The sequence below is a fragment of the Argentina silus genome (assembly GCF_951799395.1).
Source record: "Argentina silus genome assembly, chromosome: X".
Classification (NCBI taxonomy): Eukaryota; Metazoa; Chordata; class Actinopteri; order Argentiniformes; family Argentinidae; genus Argentina; species Argentina silus.
This window is the reverse complement of record NC_139653.1, coordinates 42720125-42741821: the sequence shown is the minus strand read 5'-3', so window position 1 is coordinate 42741821 and position 21697 is coordinate 42720125. Positions and strand designations below refer to the sequence as shown.

At 44.4% G+C, this 21697-nt stretch overlaps 1 protein-coding gene across 2 annotated transcripts; it reads right to left on the bottom strand.

Annotated features, from left to right (window-relative positions):
• Positions 1–2: 2 nt before the first annotated feature.
• map3k21 (mitogen-activated protein kinase kinase kinase 21) lies at positions 3–21680 on the bottom strand. 2 transcript variants are annotated; one of them, XM_083696106.1, is made up of 11 exons: positions 20020–21680; positions 12389–12569; positions 11898–12046; positions 11288–11463; positions 7840–8083; positions 7240–7362; positions 5981–6131; positions 5727–5821; positions 5313–5487; positions 4536–5170; positions 3–4379 (listed from the first exon to the last, which is right to left on the bottom strand). In XM_083696106.1, the coding sequence occupies exons 1-11, from the start codon at positions 20786–20788 to the stop codon at positions 4009–4011; spliced, it is 3069 nt and encodes a 1022-aa protein (XP_083552232.1). In that variant the 5' UTR covers positions 20789–21680; the 3' UTR covers positions 3–4008. The 2 variants fall into 2 exon arrangements, with proteins under 2 accessions (XP_083552232.1, XP_083552233.1); XM_083696107.1 differs by having other exon boundaries at positions 5313–5484.
• Between the last annotated feature and the right edge of the window lie 17 nt (positions 21681–21697).

The window sequence follows — 21697 nt, the reverse complement described above, 5'->3', positions numbered from 1 at the left end:
ACAAAAATATCCTTGAGGAAGTCTTTATTGAGGTTGATTTATTTTACATATTTTGACATTTCAAGAGAAACTATGAATTAAAAAAACACAAATCTGAGCAATAACAGTTTATTTCTTACAAGTCATCTCAGACAACAATTCACATCTACTGTACAGTTCATGAATTGCAAGTCCTTCTGTTTTTCGATCGACAGTCCATTTGATCACTGTTTACGAATAAATTCTACCTCAAACTGTATCATAAACAAACAAAAAAAGAAACTAAAGATCTGTATTGAGCATGGCACATAATCGCAATTATATATTTCACATTTCATCATATAGTTTCTTCAATAGCATCATCCCACACAATTTAGGGATGATATACTTCATATATGCTCTGACTGTGATTGATTTAGATGTGAATTGTAACAGAATGCCAATGTTTTTAGATCATACTTATCATAGTAGCTGCTGAGAACCAGAGTCCTCCCTTAAATATACTGTCTATAAACATGCAGAATCATAGGATTTTGTACAAATCATGTATTTCAAATTATCGTTTTCTTGGTAGATAACAGAAAATAGCCCTTCGGGTGTATTCACCTTTGCTGAACGTATAAAAGGGGTAAACTTCATCATCATCGTGATCCGATACAGCAGGTGATTCATTCAAGATTAAAAAAAAAAAAAAAAAGTTTTAAAGAAAAACACAAATAAGAGTATGTACATCATGTACTATGTAACAAATCAAACTTTTTTATAAAATACATTTTTCTGTCAATTTGACTTTTACATCATTTCACAAACCAAACGGCTGGTTAAAAATACAGTATTCAAATCGGCCTCTCATCAAACACGAGTGACCTGAGCTTTGGTGAAGGTACTGAACACAGGAGAACAGACCTCGTTCACTTATAGGGCCAAATCCTTGAGATTCCAGTGTGAATCTCTCATCGATGTCAAAGCATCAGAGTTATGCATGCAGATCTCAAGTTAGGATTCAGCCCATCATATGGTACAGCTTGTGAGTGTGCACACATCACTCCAACAATACAAGCACTAAGTAAGTGGCCATAGACTTACAGTGTACCCAAGTAGGCCTACAGTACACTGAGGTCTGAGTTTCTAACACCAGCAGAGTGATGGCTGTGCTTTATCAGCATAGCCTAACATGGTCCTCCATAGATGTATAGAGTAGTCACCACTTTGGCCCTGATTCAAGCAATTTTAGACAAAGGCAAACAGCACCGCAGTTTCACTCTGAATGACGTTGTGCTTCCTGGACAGGTCGGGTTTTATGCCAAAATATAATGTCAGTTTCTATCTAATGAGCGGCTTGTCAGGTATGTCTGTTTTCAACTCCTCCAATACGACATAAACACTCCTGAGTGAACCAGCAGTGATTGCGGTTTGCCTTCATCATCAAGGCCCAGTATGTCATAACTTTTAATCTGGATCATGCTGATCTGGATTCTTTTTTGTTATCCAGGATCAGGATCTATCTGGCAGGTTTTTTGTAGTATAGGGGAAAATCAGCCAGCTCGATCTGATTCTGGATAGCAAAAAAGAATCCTGATCATTCTGATCCAGATGAAACATTTTCAAATACTGGGCCCAAGTGATTGAATAATTCACACAGTTCACACACAGAACTGTTGGAACAGTAATCAGGCACCAGGCGGATCTGGTCTTCATATACATTGAAGAGCACAACATAAGCACTGCAACAGCAGTTCTTGGTCCACACAGACTATTGCTTTTGATTAGACAGGTTAAACTGCATGTATGGATAAATTGTGGTTGTTACAGTAAGACAAATTGTAGCGCGAGTACATTTAAAAAAAATATATATATATCTTTCTCTGAAATTTCACCTGCCAGCCTGCACCTTGTTTTTTGAACGTTCTTAGTGAACACACATTTTTAAGAGAGCAATAACTTGGAGGGATTCTGAGGAGGTACATGGATTGAAACCAAATCAGACAACCATTCTTAAATACTGATAGATGAAACTAAAAACCTACCTAAAAAAGCCTATGTTTTAATTACAAGGGTACTGAAAAGTTGGGATTCTGCGGTCTTAGCGAAAAAACACTGATACTGTAAAAACATAAATCTATAAATATATAGTATTTTCCTCTTCATATTTTGTACCATTTCCCAAATCCCCACGTTATGGCATTCTCTGTGTTAGGAATTAGCAAGAACATCAATACATCAAATGTATGATGAGTGATGATTTGATCTCAAAGGCAGTGTTTCATAAAGCAGTCATCTAACAAACTCACCTAACCCTGACTAAGGTGTACCGTATGGAAGAGTCAAACTCACCTAACCCTGATCCTGACTAAGGCCTAACTAAGGTGTAACCCTAACCCTGACTAAGGCCTAACCCTGACTCTGACTAAGGCCTAACCCTAACCCTGACTAAGGCCTAACCCTAACTAAGGCCTAACCCTAACCCTGACTAAGGCCTAACCCTAACCCTGACTAAGGCCTAACCCTAACCCTGACTAAGGCCTAACCCTGACTAAGGCCTAACCCTAACCCTGACTAAGGCCTAACCCTGACTAAGGCCTAACCCTAACCCTGACTAAGGCCTAACCCTGACTAAGGCCTAACCCTAACCCTGACTAAGGCCTAACCCTGACCAAGGCTTGAGCCTGACTAAGGTGTACCGTACATCAGAAGAGTCAACGACAGAAAGAAAGTGCTCATGATTAAAACAAAACAACAAAAGACAGAGATGTTGACTGTTTTGTCAACTTTCAGCATTCTCTGTAAACAGTACTGTTGGTAAACAAGACAAGCAGAATGATAGAAGAAAAACATATGATATTAACAGGGACAGTTTTTCTATAAAAAGTTCTGATGACTTGGCATGCATTTCCAAATCTATGATATTCAAGGAGACTTTAAATTTAAATAAATTTCCATCATTCCTCAAGAGAATCACTGACATCTGGTTACATACTGTATCTGCGGTCATAATCTAGAGATACCAGGAAATATATTCCTGAATAACACAAAATACACAAATCTATAATTGTAGTGTATGATACAACACCATGACAGCAGATAGTGACTGCTAGTCATTACATAGTGGTATCAGTCCAGTCACTGGTAAGGGCCTGACTAGTAATTTAGTCTTGATTTTAGGAATTTATAAGGGTTGACTAGTCTTTTAGTGTTTATAGTACAAGTACAAGACTGACTGGTCTTATAGTGGTATTGGTTCAATCACTGGTAAAAGTTAACTAGTTGTAGTGGTGGTAGTAGATGCCGCTAAGGACTAGTCTTCAAATGTTGACATGAGGAGTTTAGTATTTTTTTATTCAACCTTTATTTAATTAGTTAACTAGTCTTCCAGTGGTGATAGTGGCAGTTGACAAGACTTGTTTCAGTGTATATACTAGGAGCTCCAGTGTTGGTTGTATCCTCTGTTCCCCTATACAGTACCTGTCTACTAGAGCTAACCTGGACTTCCCTAGAGGAAACCAGATATATTAGCTCACAGACATTCAATATGATCTCGTACATAAACCTGCCCCAAAATGAACACTGTGGTATCTGTCATAGCAACAATCAAAAAGTATACATGCAATACAAAATAATCAACTGCATCAAATCAAAACGGATAAAAATAATATTTGCAGTCATAAGCGAACCAGTTTGTTCGACTCTTTAAGGAATGCATGTTTTGTAACTTGAGGTCAAGACTGGAACCAGTGTGCATGCTTAACAATGATAACTTTCTGTCAAAACAAAAATAATGGAATGTATTCCTTAAAAATTAAATTACCTAGCAACATATACAGATATAAATAAAAAGCACAAGTGTGATAACTTCAGCAGCGGTAGGGCCATGGTCAGCTTACAACAAAAACAAAAACAAAGGGCAGTGTTAGAGCCCTGGAATGTCAGATACACGAGTTGCTGAGAACTCTGAACGTTCAGATCGCATTCTAGAATAACAACCGTATTCTAGAACTCTGGAATAACAAAAGGCAGCTTTATTCTAAGATTCTATGACAAGAACCCCTTCTCCAGTTCGAAGACAGAGGGTCTAGAGGGGGCGCCCTGGATGCGACAGAGGGGCACGGTGCAGTCACGTTTCTGACCCTCCGTGTCCATGTCCAGCAGAGAGCAGCCCACCTTGACCTCTGAGGCCAACACGATGTTGAGGCTACGGGCACTCTTCTCTCCAGAGTAGTGGCCCAGAGAGTAGCTCTTATTCCTGCCCCGTAACAGGCCCCAGGAGTGGGGTTTCCCCCGGAGGGAGAGGGGCCTGGGTCTGGGGGCCACTGGTTCTGAGGGAGAGTCCTTGTCCTGCTTCTTTTTGTTGTGGGACATAACCATGGGTGAAGGGGTGGAGTGGGAGTTGGATGTACCGTTAGCTGGGGATAGAGAGATAGAGAGAGAGACAGAGAGAGAGACAGAGAGAGAGAGAGAGACAGAGATTACTAATCCATTCTCTGCTGTTCAGTGACAACTGAATGGCCAATGTTTAAATATCTCTGACACCCAGTACTGTTATTGTAACTGTTACTCACTATTGCTGCAGGGGGCAGACTTCTTCCTCCTGAGGCGAGAACCTGTGCTGTGGTCTGCAGCTGGAGGCTGCGGAAGGGGCTGGAGCTGGACCTGGGGGTCGGCCCTGGCTGCAATCCTGCTGCCCTGTCCCTCCGAGGGGGAGCCCTGTGTGCTGCAGGCCTGGGGGGGACTGGGGGGCTCTGGCAGGCTGACTGGAGCCCCCTCCTTGACAGGGCTATGCTCTGGCCCCTCAGAGTCAGACTGCACCAGACACTTGGTAGAGTTACACTCTGATATGGACGACATGGAGATGAGGTTGACCCCGGGGGTCTGGGTGTGGCCTAACATCAATGTTGACAATGACCCCGCCTCTTCCTTCTGGGTACGCCCGCAGGGGGGGCTGGTGCTACGACGGAAGCGTGTGGCGCGCTGGAAAAGACCCTCTTTCTTCTTCTTCTCCTTCTCTTTCTCCTCACGAGGCAGGGGCTCGGGGTCGTCACTGGGTGGGGACTTGAGGGCCTCCCGCAGGTCGAAGCCCAGCCCTATAGAGGCTAGGAAAGAGCCACAGCCATAGAGGACGCTGTCTGTTCTGCGCCTCGCTGACACCCTCTTCAGGCTGTTGGTGGGAGTGACCTGGGGTGTGGTGCTGGTAGAACTGGGGGAGATTGAAGGAATAATTTATAAAAATTTGGATTATTTGTTCTTATGATTTCAAATGAATTTTACACATAATGTTGGTCACACCACACTTTACAAAGAGGGGGATCAAAAGATGAACACTACTACTACAATCCTACCTTGTTGAGGAGGGGTCTTCCAGACCTTCCCCAGACGAGCCTCCTCCTCCTTCACCCTGCGGCTGCTCATCCTTCCAGAGAGGTAGATCTATGTACACCTGGTTGGGGAACTTGAGTTGCTTTGGTTTGGTGGTGTCTGACCCATCCGGAGAGGACAGCTCATCTTTATTGGCTGCTGAACAGGAAGGAACAAGCAGACACACATGATCAACTATACGCTTAAAAATGAGCAAATCATTGAACCAATAGTCAAGATTAAGATGAAGAAGACTGCTTGATGTTTTTTTTCATCTGATTATATTAATGACAAAATTGAAGTTATTAATTTAACCTTTTCCTTTTAGGCAAATAATGTGAAATATGTATACATAATAAAAGGCAGAAAATCATAGCCATCATAGTATCCCCTCTCACCTTGCTCAGCAAACAGTGCAGCCAGAGGAACAGACTTCTGGCTCTTGACAAGACTGGTGGACCAGGGGTTGCTGCCATCAGACAGAGGACGCACTCTGATGGGACAAGACAGATTAGTCATATCCTGTATAACCCATACATACCATATCATAATTCGCGCGCACACACACACACACACACACACACACACACACACACACACACACACACACACTCACACACACACTCACACACTCACACACCTACACCCCTACCTCTCAGCACAGTTGCCCCTCTCCTTTGTCTGGACTGAGCTGGGTCCCCACGTCCTGCCCTTCTTCTTTATGCCCTTCTTCACGTCGTCAAACTCCTCCGGCTTGTAGATGGTGCTGCGGCCCCACGTCCTGTTGCTCTCGTCCAGAGTCACTACAACCAGAAAGAGGATATGACATCAGTCTGAAATAGATCCATTTACTCTGCCCCAGTGAAAACCCTCCCAGGTATTAGTCTTCAACGAGCTGGAGGAGTGGGTGATTAGAGAAGACAGCCTTCAGCATCCGCAGCAATTGAAATATCACAAAATGATTATAAGCAGTTTGCTCCAAACTCTGATTAGAGAAAGATCAAACAAACCCACAACATTGATCTGTTCTGAGTCTGAAGAGCAATTTGGGTTGTCAAGAAAAACAAAGAGAGGATTTCTACAATAGGTGATACATTAAGGGGAGCATCCCAACATACCCTTCATCTCAAAGCAAACCTTGAACATTTAGTGAAAATTATTAGTAAAACACCCTGTCACACCGTGATAATCTAGTAATCATAAACCTTAGTTACTTTTCTCAAACCAGTGATGATGCTACAGTGAAGTTGTCTTTAGCCAGCAAAAGGTATCAAAAACGCTGAGTTAGAACCCTCGCTGTGGGGAATCAACATTAGCCAATGAGCACAGAGCAGAACCCTAGAAATCCCATTAGCCAATGAACACACAGCAGAACCTTGAGCGTTGGGGATCATGTTAGCCAATGAGCACACAGCAGCAGACAGAGTGGCCAGCCTTCCCAGCCTGACACAGTAGCTTGCCTTTCTTCCTAACCCCAGCCGTGGGGATGTACTCGTTGGTGATATCCACATCCTGGTGGTACACATACATACTGTCCCTTCTGATGTTGGCAATACAGGAGCTCACTGGAGGGAGAGAACATGCATGCAGAAACCACAAAGCTTGCCCAATCAGAATAGCTAGGCCCTATATGATGAAGCAAGCACATGAAAGTATACATATAGCCTCCCTAATAAGAGGAGTTGTGTAGATCAGTGATCCTTAATCCTGGTCCTGTAGAGTTGCAGCGCTAAAGGCTTTTGTCCTAGCTCAGCAGTGACACACCTGATTCATCTAACCAAGCTTCTGAAGATCAGTTGTGATAGCACTAGGCTGGGACTAAAACCAGGACGCACTGCTGCTCTCCAGGACCAGGATTGAGAATCACTGGTGTAGATGGTGGGGGGTGGTTTAGGTAGGAGAGGGACTTACACTGTATGGCTCTGAGGCGGGGGATAAGGGTGGGACTACTGGGGGGGCTGGAGCTGGTGCTGTTTAGGCTCCGCCGCTTGTCCATGGAGGGTGACGCCTGCACCGTGATCTTGTGCTGGAAATCTAGAACACAGGAGTGAGCGAGATTCTTAATACTGTAAACACTCATAGAATGACAGATAGGGAGGTAGGTAAGCAAACAAAGACAGACAGTGATACAGAGTAGATGGAGACCAATAGAACAGTGACAGACAAACAGACAACCAACAAGACAGAAAGGCAGTCAGGCAGCCAGGCAGCAAGCCGGACAGACAGGTAGGCAGAGAGACAGACAGACAATCAACAAGCCAGAAAGGCTGACAGGCAGTCAGCAAGCCAGCAGGAAAACCAACCAGCCAGAAAGCCGGACAGAGAGGCAGGCAGACAGACAACCACCTAAGGACACCCACTTAACAGACAGCCAGCCAGCCAGCCAGCCACACACAGTCAGACATAGACAGGATTATTAAGGGTTATACACCAACGTGAGGGCAGACTAACAGCCAGTCAGTCAGCCAGCCAGCCACATACAGGCAGGCAAGCCGACAGACAGACACCTACCTGAGGGTAGACTGATGCGGTTGCCGTCCTTCAGTTTGAGGCGGGAGCGTTTGAACTTGCCCTTCCTCTTCTTGACGTTGGGCTTGACGTCCTTGTTGAGCTGAAAAATGAGGATGTTGAGTTCCCTCTCCAGTACGTTAATCTCCCTCTCCGCCAGCTGCTGCTCCCTCCGCTTCAACAGCTCCTCGTGAGACTTCTGCTGCAGCGCTGCACGGGTCAGCTCCTCCTCACGAGAACACAACTCCTAGAGAGATACGGACAGACGGACATCAGGGTCAGATTAGTCTTGTTTGCAGACACTTCCACCCAAATGCGCGGAAGGTCTGGTGAACCAATGCGTCAAACTTAGCCTTCTTTAAACCAATAGAAAGGCGCATAGCCATTGGCTTTACTTCACATCAATCATCTCCTACAACACCTCCCTCCACTGCTTGCACACCACACATTTCTGATTTGGGGCTACGCTGAAACCAAACAATAACAAATACTTTACTCAGTAAATTCACTCCCACTGAGGCCAGGTTTGAGACGTTGATATTCAAGTCTTATATGCGCTGTGCACAATAGCCTGGGGATGAGGTTATGGGTCAGATAGAGACGGACATCAGGGTCAGATAGAGACAGACATCAGGGTCAGATAGAGACGGACATCAGGGTCAGATAGAGACGGACATCAGGGTCAGATAGAGACGGACATCAGGGTCAGATAGAGACGGACATCAGGGTCAGATGGACAGAGTCACAGACAGACATCAGGGTCAGATGGACAGAGTCACAGACAGACATCAGGGTCAGATAGAGACGGACATCAGGGTCAGATAGAGACGGACATCAGGGTCAGATAGAGACGGACATCAGGGTCAGATGGACAGAGTCACAGACAGACATCAGGGTCAGATGGACAGAGTCACAGACAGACATCAGGGTCAGATAGAGACGGACATCAGGGTCAGATAGAGACGGACATCAGGGTCAGATGGACAGAGTCACAGACAGACATCAGGGTCAGATGGACAGAGTCACAGACAGACATCAGGGTCAGATGGACAGAGTCACAGACAGACATCAGGGTCAGATGGACAGAGTCACAGACAGACATCAGGGTCAGATGGACAGAGTCACAGACAGACAAAGCACCAGTAAGCTCCTACAGGGACAGACAGACAGCTATTAGAGTCACAGGGACAGAACATTAACAGAGGGGCAGACAGACAGGAGTGTCAGCTCCTCCTCACACAACCCTAAGCAGTGACTGGACCAGAGCTCCCTTCCCTTTCCCCAGCCCTGTCAGCCTGTGAACACTGGTAGTAAAACAGCCCATTAGCTGCAGGCTACACAGTCAGCCAGCCATCCATCCATCCATCTATCTATCCCAGACCTAGAGCTGAGCTGCCTGTGGCCTCTGCCCTGCCCTGCCCTGTCTGCAGGAACAATAGCAGCCTGGACCATTGTCCTGGGAGGCCTCAGGCCTCACACTGCAGTCTCCACAGTTTTCCCAAGCTAGCACTCTCAGGCCATAAATCTGAAGCCTTTATGCGGCTTTTAGAGAAACTCAGTGTGTGTGTGCGCGCGCTAGTGTGAAAGACTTTGAAGAAAGAAGAATGTACGACTAACTAACTCAATTATAGTTCAATCCATAGAAACAACGGATCTGAAACCAGCTGACCCATTGTGCATCTAGCACCTGTTCTAGGAAAGGCAGCTTTAGGATTACTCTACTCATAGCTAGATTTAGTTTTTTGATGAATGGTTTCCACAAAGCAGCTTTCAAGACCCACTGAAGCGACCCACTGAAGTTATTTCTGTGTGGTTAGAAAACACTGTTGCTACATCACTTTTACAATCATGTTAGTGTTTAAAAAACAACTGAAAAGCAATAGCCTAGAACTTGACTCAAAGATGAACGTTTTAGAACAAGGAAGTACGGCAGTTCCCTTTGGTGTATCTATGAGGTGAGGTGTATCTATCTAGAAGGTGTATCTACTGTTACTGTTACCTGCAAGACAAGGGTTCATAGGCAATATATACCAGGGTTCTCCCCAAAGAATGTAAGAGGGGCGCTGTGCCACCTTGTGGACTTGGTTCCGCCACTATGTAAACATTTCAGAGCAAATTAAACAGATATTTAACAATGATAGAGTAACTAATCACAAATGACATCGTTGTTAAAAACGAAAGCGGTATTTTTAGCGCATTTTGACATGAATAAACACAATATTCGGTTTTAATAATGCAATCTGGCACCAACTTGTTCAAAAACCCTGTATACACATAACAATCAATAATCTATAATCAATAATCTATCATCTATGATGACGGAATATTGGGTTAGGGACCTCAGAGAAACACAGTCAGTCAGAGAAACACAGAGAAAGGGATTTTCAGATGGATTTAGATCGTAGGTAGTGTACAGTGTATAACAAACAATCAACTATCTTTAGCAAAGGAATATACAGTATTCAGTCATTCTGGATGGGGAGAGGTGTATGCACAGCAGATGTTTCTGACACCTCATTATCCATTTGGACATAATACACTGAAAGCAAGTATACATTAACTTACAACAAGAATTGACAAGATTCCCTTGAAGACAACACAGCAGGATTTGCATACAGCAGTTTAGCGATTCCGCTGTATTTGCAGAAAAGAAACATTTCTCACCACAGCAATTACCGACCTCATTGAACATAACGAGCTGAGACTGGGGCTGGAAGCAGCTTATGGTATTAACCATAGGAAATACCTAAATCTGCTCACAGCTAATAGCTTGCTTTGTTAAACACACGATTAGCTTGCCTAGAGAAGAGTAACCAATTAAAAACCAAAGCTGATCAAAGCGGTCCTATTACTACATGTTTGTTGCACCACTACCTCCCGCTTTAATAATATACTCCATGGGAATGCTGAAACACAATGGGAGATTGTAGGGACTGGTTATTGTAGCTACACTTTTAAAGACTTTATGTGATTTAAAGGACATATGAAGGACAAATGTACTCATTGTACTGTGTGTGTGTCTGTGTGTGTAAGCATGCATTCATGTGTGTGTGCGTGAGTGTGCATGTTGTTGGAATTTTCCAAATATTCTATGTGCCCCTCACCTTTCGCCGAGTGCTAGCAACGCACCAATTCAAAACACAGAAACTAAATAACAGATGCTAGGGAAAAGGAGTAGGGGGACTAGGATCTATGGCCTCCAAAGTTAAAGTCCATTGCAAGTTTATGTAGTTTCTCTGGGAAATGAGCCTCCTAGAGAGAGAGAGACATAACCTGCTAGCCGAAACATCATTTCTTTGTAACATCGAATGAAGTACCCTCTCCAAAAAGACGTCGACCTTCAGATCTCTTTATTTTATCTCATTACAAACCTGAAAACGATTGTGTTGATGAGGAAGAAATTACACAACTATCTAACAATATGTCTGTGTGTGTGTCCTGTAGACATTACCTTCTCCTTGGTCCTGAGTTCGTCGAACATCTCCTGGATCTCAACCCTCCAGTCCTCCTGCATGGAATGGAATGAGTCCTGGGGCATGGTCGCCATGACAGCCTCCTCTATAGCAGTCAGCTGCTCCAGGATGGAGGCAAAGGACGGACGGACATGAGGGTCCTGGTCCCAACACTCTGAAACAAGGAAGATGGACAGACAGACATAGACTCGAGATGAATATGTGACATTACAATATGAACTTTATTATATTATGTGATCATATCATATGACCAAGATTAAATTATAAGATGATGTGAACTTTATGATTTAAAATATGATAAACGATGGGCAGACATGAGGCTCCTGGTCCCAACACTCTGAAACAGGGAGTCTCAGACAGAGACTCATGTCAATGCTCCCGAGTGTTGTCAAGTTCATCAAAAACAAATCTACCAATGTAGTAATCATCACTGAGCCACACATATCAAATAAAAATATATAAACCAGCTTAGTGGTGAAATAATGCTTCTGGAACAACAAAAACTTGGAATGGCAACATCAGACTACAGAAGAGGCCATCATCATAGTTGATACTGTACATGTGTCTCGCTGGTCTGACTGGACATACCTTCCATGAGTTTGGCGAAGGGTTCGGGGCAGGTAGAGGGGATAGGAAGGGTTAACTTGTTGACTGCCACACCGTACGCTACGGCCAGACCATCAATGCCACGGTACGGCACCTCCCCTGTTAACAGCTCCCACAGCAGCACGCCATAACTGGTGGAGAGCAACACATATATTGTGGTTATAACACCCTACTAACACCTTTATAACACTCAGATTCACTCAGCCTGAACCTAGCTTGTTGTGCCTTAGGAGTGTGTGCAGCAAATGTACTGTTACTGCAGAGTGAATAAGTTTGGCTAAAGCTAATGTGTGAAAATAAAGAGCAGCAATGTACAGTGCAGTCATACGGTGCCACTGTTTCAACTTCTGATCTCATAAAAGGGCCATTGCTCTCAGGCTACCAACAGACATGGCCTGGAACAGGGAGTGAGGGCAGTGCCATCATTTCCAGTAATAGAAGGAACCGACAGTGGGAGTAGTGTGGTATTCTACCTCCAGACGTCGCTGCCTTTAGAGAACAGGGAGGACTTGATGACCTCCGGTGCCATCCAGGAGTAGGTGCCAGCGGCACTCATCTTGGTGGTCTTGTGCCACTCTCTGGCCAGGCCGAAGTCTGTGATCTTCAATGTCTTCCTCCCAATGTCGTCGTTCTCTATCTTCTCATGTAATAAAACTAGAGAGGGAGAAAGAGAGAGGGGGGAGAGAGATAGATGGGGGGTAGAAAGAGAGGGATAGGGAGAAGGGGAGAAAAGTGGGAAAGGGAGAGGCACAGGTCAGGTGTTTTGCAGGTGCAAACATGAAGGTCGTTCATCATTCTTAATGGTGAAGTTGAGAGTCACATAATAGCCATGTCCCTAGGCCTTAACATTCTTTATACTTAAAAGCCAGTAGGACCAATATAACCTGTCAGTAACGCAGCACCAAGCATTCCAACATTAATAGAATACACATCAAAACGCAACAACACCCACGTATCATATGTTCCCAAAGGATTGTAGCCGTATCTAAAGGCTGATTAGAAAACGCAAACATGAGTTTCTGCACATACAAACCACTAGCTGTGTGATTTTTTCCTTCACTACTCTGATTGTCCACTCATGGACACACACACACACACACACACACACAGTCAGGCCTTTGTTCAGGCTACAGTAGTTCTCCCTTTGTTTACACACAAAGTTTTCCACTCATCGAGAACTAATTACAAATGGCAGGTTTAGAGACAGACACATGTCCATTTAAGAGACCGTGTAACAGAATCTAAGATGGCGCTGTGTCTGAAAGTCACCTATCAAGCCCTGTATCCATCTGTGGGCCAAGCTAACACGAAAAGCCGTTATCTAAAGACTAAACACAGACATATTTAAACGCTCCCATGGTCCGAGTGTTGATAGTTAATAATCATCTACTCCTGTGTTGGGCCTACAGTAGATAAGGGCTAAACACAAGGCCTTGACTTTCCTGCCAGCTGCCATCTCACACACACACACACACACATACACACACACACACGATGACACACAAACACCACGTACACACACCACATTCACGCACGCACGCACGCCTGCCAAGTAGAACGGCAACACCACAGCAGTCTACATGTGGGGGAGAGCTACTGTAGCTAAATCACTGTGGGGCAGTAAGATGGTAGGGCACTGGTCATTGGCAGCGGAGAGGCGGGAGGAATTGTTGTGAGACCTTGGCTTGTCCACACTACAAGGTAGTGTTTTACGTTCCTAAGATACACAGGAAAATTACAACTGACAGTTTCTTCTACCATCCTTCGGTCACATTTAGGCTACAGTGAAGACATTCTGCTCCAGGCATGTTAAAGACCCATCTATTTAGGCTGCACCTGGGCTCCTCCTCCTCAGACCTCTCCACCCCCACCCTATTGCACATTACCTGAATTTTTGAGAAAAAAAATAATATATATGTTGTCTTCCTTTCTCTAGCACTGTGACTGACGATGGCACTTGTTCTTATTTACATTTACATTGAGATATTATCAAAGGTTCAACTTATGATGACTGATGTACAGTTGATTCAATTACTTTAGACAAATGTGGATAAAAGCTTCTGCTAAATGACTTACATGTAAATGTAAATTAACAGGCCTAGGCTAGGCAATAGGCATACTTTCATATATGACAGACCAAAGTATTGTTGAGATATTATTACACTATATGAGAATGTGACGAGAGACATTCCATCTCAAACTGGTTCCGCTGGCTTAATGAGAGGCTATGGTATACAGCTGTCAGTTCCCCCCAAACCTCCTCCATGATTACCAATTCCTTATCTGGTCAATCTAGGATTGTAGGTTCAGGTTTGTTTGTGAAGCCACGTAGGCTATGGTTAAGCCATGTTCCAATATCCACACTAGCATTGCACTTTAGAATGAAGCACATTGGCCTGACATTATAAAAGGTGTACACTAGTGAGAGAGATAACACCGACATACTCAGCAGTATATTCAGAGCGTAAAACAATCTTTTTGGCCTATCAGCCAAGGTGTCTGGTGGATGAGAAAATTCACCAGCCACTCTGATTTTTTTTCACCAGACACGTTTATATAAAAACATTAAAAGGCAAGAGATCACAAAAAACACATTAGCACTCGACACGTTGAAAATTACTACTGCCAATAGCCCCTGGTCCTCCCATAGATTACTTTTTGTTATGACTGATGAATAGATTCACTTACTTAAACAAATGTATTTGTTGTAAGTTGCTTTGGATAAAGGCGTCTGTTAAATGTCATAAATGTAAATGTAAACTACAAAATAAATCTCCTGTAGTAGGTTTTAAGTTTTGTTCTTATCCCCGTCAAAATACTGCTAAATATTTTCCCCTACATGCTTTCTTAGTTTCTATCTCATGCTGTCGTGTGTAGTTGAATTTTACTTTCATGCTTTATTTTAGGTTGTAACTAATAAAGCTCATCAGCATAGTATTCGCCAACCTTTGTTGGCTGCCCACTAAAGTGGCTGGTAAGATTTACAGATGGTGGTAGATGTATATTTTTTGCCCTGTGTATATTCATTAGTGTCAATGGGACGGAGGTGGAGCGTGTCTCCAGCTTCAAGTTCCTGGGTGTCCACATCTCTGAGGACCCTCAACTCCTCCACCCTGGTCAAAAAGGCACAACAGCATCTATACTTCCTGAGGAGACTGAAGACGGCCCATCTGGCTCCTAGAATCCTGGTCAACTTCTATCGGTGCACCATCAAGAGCAAACTGCATCACAGTGTGGTATGGCAGCTGCCCTGTCTCCAACCGGAAGGCCCTGCAACGAGTGATGTAAACTGCCCAGCACATCACAGGTGCCCAACTCCCTGCCATCGAGCTCCTCCAGTACAGGCGGTGTCTGCGGAGGGCGCGAGACATCAGTAGGGACACCTCTCACCCCAGCCACGGACTGTTTGGCCACCTCCCATCCGGGAGGCGGTACAGGAGTCTCCGTTCCCGCACTTCTTCCCTGCAGCTGTTCAGCTGAATTCAGAATCCCGGCGGGAGCCCAGCCCTCCCCCTCCCAGCCGCCCCTCTCCACCCCCCCATACCTCTACTGGTTGCACACTCAGGACTTCAATTTAGCTATTGCACTACTGCTTGTTTACACATACCATATTTACTATATTGGTCTATAAATATACATTTTACATATGTAACATACCTCAAGACCTATTGCCCTTGTTCAACTGTACATATCATTGTTCAACTGTACATATATTGATATTCATCTCATGTATATTCACTTATTATATTCATTTATTTATACTCACTGTAATACCTCATACTGTAATACCATGCACTGTCTACAATATCATGTCTTTTGCAATATCTGGTTAGATGCCAGACTACATTTCGTTGTCTCAGTACTCTGTGCAATGACAATCTAATCTAATCTAGTGGTATGTTTTATGAACAACCCCCAGTTTAACAGAGTCACAATAGGCCAATCCTAGCTGCACGCTGAGTGATGCTTAGACCATCAGACTGGGTGAAATCGGAGCTGGGTTAGTTAGCCTTTAACCTAGGCTGTGTTAATGAAGCACCCAAGGCCTTTCCTGGGTTCAGATCGGTTTCTTCTGATGTGGCAGTGGGAACAGGAGCTCTGCTGATGCCGATTCATCTGATTCAGTTAGTGACAGGGAAGGAGACCACAGAACAGCCTTAAAACATCCAGGAACTTTGAAGATGACTTTCTAAGGGAAAATTGGGTGTCTCCTCTTTTTCAGCCCAATGTCTTTTGTAAAGCTAATGACCGTATATTAGAGTAATGACAGCTTTAATACAAAGTTATAGTGTATAAGCAACTTCATGTAAAGTGTAACCAAAGTTGTCTAAACTAAAGTAAAGTACCAGCTCAAGATGATAGTGATGCCTTACTATCCTCTCAAACTGTTGTCAACAAGTGAGGGAGTGAGGATGTCACCAGCTGTTCCGGCCATTCCTTTTCATGCTGCATCACAATAGACCAGAGGTCTCAGTTGCCATAATAAAATACTGAAAGCATCTCCACTCTTCCTTTCAATCCTTTCTCTCCTCTCCGGAGAAAACCTGCAGTAACTGTCTAACTCGTCACTGAGGGTAACGTAGGCGTAATTGTAGGGAAGAGACAAAAACGTTGCCTTGCAACATGTAGTCAAGCTTAGCTAAGTTAGAAGAACCACCCTTTCAGGGGCACGCCGGGGTAATTACAGTAGTAAACACGAGGCCTATAGCCTATTTATATAGGTCGGGGTGTAAACCTGAGAGTAAAAGGTAACAATAGCTTCTAATTTGGATACACAAGAAGAGGAGAACACAGCACTCTCTCTCCAACAGGACACTATTGTTACTCTGGGGTTTCATTTCAACAGCGTGCATTCTGGAAGTAACATACCTGACATTCTTCCACCTGAGAATCTATGTGCTCGAAACTGCAAAATTAAAGTGTGTTATGAGGGCTGGCGCAGGGCCAGGTTTCACTGTGGCTGACTGTTGTACTGTTGCCAGTGAAGACTGCCTCTCTGCCTACAGTAGAAATACCGAATTCACCATCGCCTGTATTCCCAATGTGTGCAGATCTGGATTTAATAGGTATAAGCAATATGTGGACATTTCCACTGAGCCTATCAGACGGTAAAAATAAAGCTAGCATCATATTGCTTGAAACTATACAATCTTTTTGAGATCTACAGCAGTGCTCTGCTTTACGGTAGAGGGCTTGTAGTCAATTTAGAATTCAGCATTCTAGTTCACCTCTGTGCTCTACAACCCCAACCCCGACCAGGACAGAGGAAGGAACCATCCTGGGCCAGTAGAACAGACTAGCAGCCATTGAGGAGATTATAATATAATGAAAACAAGGCTTTGGGAGAGCCAGGCGTCTGGGGCATTCTTGCGGCTACAGTCACCTAGCAACCAGTGCTTGACCACTCCATTGTGCAAACTTATGTTAAGCTTTTGGCCCTCATTAGGGACATTCCTCCCCTGCCACCGAGGTATTAGAAGATTAGAGGAACAACAAAGACTGGACAATTTCACTGACTTCTCCAATGATATTCCTACAAGGTAATCATTGATCAAATAAATGTGTGTGTGTGTGTGTGTGTGTATGAAGTACTAGCCGGCATGGTAAATTGAAACTTTCAAATTAATTTACCATGGTTAGTTGTGAATATAAAAGGTGTGTGTGTATGTTGCCTGTGAAAGTGTGTACTGAATTGACCCTGCTGTAACAATGCATGGTCAAGACAAGCCTGTACAACAAAGCCCCACAGATGAACTACCCCCTAAGCTGCTTTATTTGTGGCCAGTGTCTTGATTAACTGGGATTAAAGCATAAAACAACAGAAAGAGTATGGTTCCCTGTTTGTGTATGTGTGTGTGTGTTAGGAGGGGGTGAATTCAGTGTGTCCCCTAAACAAACATGTTATTTTTTTCCAATTAAAGTCAGTAAGCTACCAATATTGTCTGTCACAATACTGTGTCAAGTCAAACACACTGACACTGTTAGCAGTGCAGTGCTGCTCTGGAAAGGGGGTAGGGTGCCAATGCTAGTATGTGTCTATTGTCAGTTCAGCATGGCTAGCTGATTAACTGAAACAAAAGAGGGTTAGCCAGCCTAGGCCTACATCCCCATCTGACTTGGCTACTAAATATAGTCTAGCATAACCTAGTCTATAGGCTAGTAGTCCTTTTTAAGCTTTTTTGTCCCAGTGACTGGCAATCTATAGCCCTTCCTCCTTGTGAACCGCTTATAATAAAACTAACACTTGGAAACTGACTAAATCTGTGTCGGCTAGCTAACCATGGCCCGGGGGTTGAGGTAAACAGGCCTAGCCACCCCTCAGTCAAGCCTGCAGCTTTGGACTTCCCCACTTCAAGGTTCACATTCCAGGAATGTCACAACCTGATAAGAAGACATTATCTGTAAAACGTAGAAGAAGAGATAGACCTACACTGTGTCACACCACAGAATAAGAAATAGGCCTACACTGTGCCATACCACAAAATAAGAGATAGGCCTACACTGTGCCATACCACAAAATAAGAGATAGGCCTACACTGTGCCATACCACAAAATAAGAGATAGGCCTACACTGTGCCATACCACAAAATAAGAGATAGGCCTACACTGTGCCATACCACAAAATAAGACATAGGCCTACACTGTACCATACCACAGAAGACATAGGCCTACACTGTACCATGCCACAAAGGTAGAGATATTCTGTGGCAGTCATGTTTCACTGACAGTGCAGTAGTGATGTGTCTTATACTGAGAGCTGTAGTATGTGATCCAGTCATAGTCGCCTCTGTCTGCTACACCTTCCCATGTATTATTCACACTGAACACTGGTCACAGTCAGCATGGACAAGTAGCCTATATGAAACCCCACTAGTAAAGGTGAGTCACCTACTGAGAAACAGAACTCAAACTGAACTGAGACCACGAAACCATTAGTTGCGTTGCAAAGAATGCTTTGCGCGCGCACGCACGCACGCACACACACAATCCCAGTGAACTCCACTGATTCGGAGCTGATGGGCTGATGTGAGATGGGTTTAAGGTGGGAGTTTGGTAAACCAGGGTGCTTTATTTGGACAACATCTCAAGGGGTGGTGGGGTGCAGTGGGGGGGCCAGCTGAGCAAACTTTGACCTTATTTCACATCCTCTGGAGGGTACCCCCCCCCCCATACACACTCCCCCCGGTCCAGCTCAACTACACCAGACCCTCACTTCTCTGTCTGTCCCTGGTTCCCACATGGCCTGAAGAGGACCTGGGCTAGTGAGGATCAGCCACATGTCTAGCAGACCAGACAACAGATGGAGCCAGAAGAGCTCTGGAGTCTATAGGTCTATGGGTGAGCTCAGGGAGGTGGAGAGGTGCTGTCTCCATTTCACTGCACTGTTGAGTTTGCTTGTACTAAGCATTTCATTGTACGGCTTACAACTGTATTCTGTGCATATGATGTATACATTTTAATTTTGATTGGGGCAGGCAGCAGACTTGGAATTAGAATGATGGCATTCCTTTCTATTAAATTCCAAACATTCCTGGGAATACTGCTGGGACTAACTAATTTACATATTTCCCAGAGTTCACTTTAATTCCCTCAACCACATAGCCTATAGGCCAATCATTTTATAACCACGTAATGTGTAGTGGGCTAGTGGTTCTACTTTAAACATGCCACAGGGCCAATCAGCTGATTCTAGATGAATGAGATAACATTCATTATAGTGGTATAGACATGTTGTTCTATAACTATGTAGTAACTCCTAACCACCCTAAGAACTTTGTGATAACATGTTATTACACAATAGTAACAAGTGGAAAGGAATAGTCTCTTCCCTGTGCCTGAGATTTAGTTAGCTGTCCTTTTTGGCTGGAGGTGATTGTGGCCTAATCAAACTCTGAACCCCTCTCAGATTGTGCTCTATAACAGCTAAACTGTGCTTTAATGAAGGTAGGATGATAGCATGTCCCATACACTGACACTCAGGTGCATATGATGCAACAGGTGGATAAATGGCCTTGCTTAGAATTTAATCTGTTCTGAAAAGTGATCGGGGGTCAGTTGAGGGAATGGCATTAGGTTTCATATTATGTTACACAAACATGCTTACTGTTGCTTGATTTCAAGTCTCGGTGAATTATAGGCACAATGGCCTCCTCGTGTAGGTAGTGCATTCCCCTGGCGATCTGAACAGCCCAGTTGACGAGGATGTGTGGGGGTATTCTGCGACCCGTCAGTGCCCGGTTCAGGGTCCCGCCACGGGCGTATTCCATCACCAAGCACAGGTTCGGCTCCTCAAGACAGACACCTTCGAATTGTATTATGTTGGGATGTTGAAGCATGGAGAAGAGTTTAGCCTCTTGCTTCACACTGTCGGAAGTCGCCGTGATATCTTCGTCGGGATCCTGCCGCGCAGCCTTCACGGCAACCTCCTGGTCCTTCCAAGTCCCCCGGTAAACTTTACCGAATCCGCCAACACCAATTATTTCCTCTAAAACGAGTTCACTGAAAACTATTTGAACGGGAGCGCTCGGGACACGCTCCCGCACCCCTACCGCGCCACCGGCGGGAAGTCGGTAAATAGCAGGTTGAAAGGTAACGTAATTCGAAGGGAAAATCCCGACTCGGTGGTTAATTTTACCCGTCCACCACCCTTCGTCTCCCGAGATCGCGGCATCCTTCGATAGGACTTCCACCACGTCCCCTTGCCGCAGACTGAGTTCATCCTCTCCACTGCCCTCGTACGAATACACCGCCGTCCACAGCGAGCGGGGGCATAGCGGAGCCGAGTGAGCCCATGCCCTTGCGGAGGGGGAATCTGTCCAGGCATGCTCTCCGGTGCTGTTCGGTCGCCCCTCACCGGCCTGAGAAACATCCATTTCTCGGTGACTGTAGCCGCACCATAGGGTGCAAAGCTGTCAATGCAAAATCTAAATTTGGTTAAGGACCTCTACTCGCTCATGATTAGGGTAACTAGTCAGTCGTTCAGGGCAGAACGTGAACTACTGAGCGAGAGGAGGTTCCTACTAGCATAGCCCCGGTGATATTCCAAAGTCCTGGTAAAAAGCGTTTGAAACTTTTAAAGGTTCAGATATCAACGTCGCCACTCAGTTTCTTTGTGGGTCAATAGCTTGCTAACTAGCTAGCTTACACATCACTTTTTTATAGGCACAGTTAAGTCTACAAAAACAATGTTTTGTCAGATAGTGTCATGAACGGTTACCCAATCCCGACATGTAGAGCAAGTAATAACACGTTTAGAGCCAATTCTAATTGACTACTACAAACTATGCTATGCTATCATTGCAAAGCTAGCTCCTGAATTATCTATCGAGTTAGTATGAAGTTTCTCAGGTGCCAAAAAAGTGTACCTGCACAATCCTCACATTCGAAATAAATTGGGGGTTTAGAGCGGTGATAATATGCGTCCGAAACGAGATAAGAATGCAATAGAATATTCAGTCGCTGATTCTTGCTAAATGTAGATAGTTATCCAGCTTGTCAGTTGGCTAGTTTACAGTTTAATCGTTCTCCAAACATTTACCCCCCTCTCCATTACTTAGCAGGCTAGTTTAGCTAGCTTAGGTCAGCCCTGTTGACACTTTAACATTTCAGGCAAAAGTTCGGCTATGTATTTCCAGTTATTCCTCCTCGTCTTCAACCAACAATCGACTTTCGAGTTGAGCTTCAACCATTTAGATAGTGAGAATCAAAAGAAATCCAACAGTTTCAGCAACTTGGCTCAAAGCATTCCATACGGCGACGCCATCGTCCTCAGACTTCTCAGA

Coding starts and splice junctions, on each gene's coding strand:
- map3k21 (XM_083696106.1), bottom strand. CDS start 20,788: ATGGATGTTTCTCAGGCCGGTGAGGGGCGACCGAACAGCACCGGAGAG. Junction 7,363..7,839: donor CCGCATCAGTCTACCCTCAG/GTAGGTGTCTGT, acceptor CCTGTGTTCTAG/ATTTCCAGCACAAGATCACG. Junction 4,380..4,535: donor GTCTGCCCCCTGCAGCAATA/GTGAGTAACAGT, acceptor CTCTATCCCCAG/CTAACGGTACATCCAACTCC.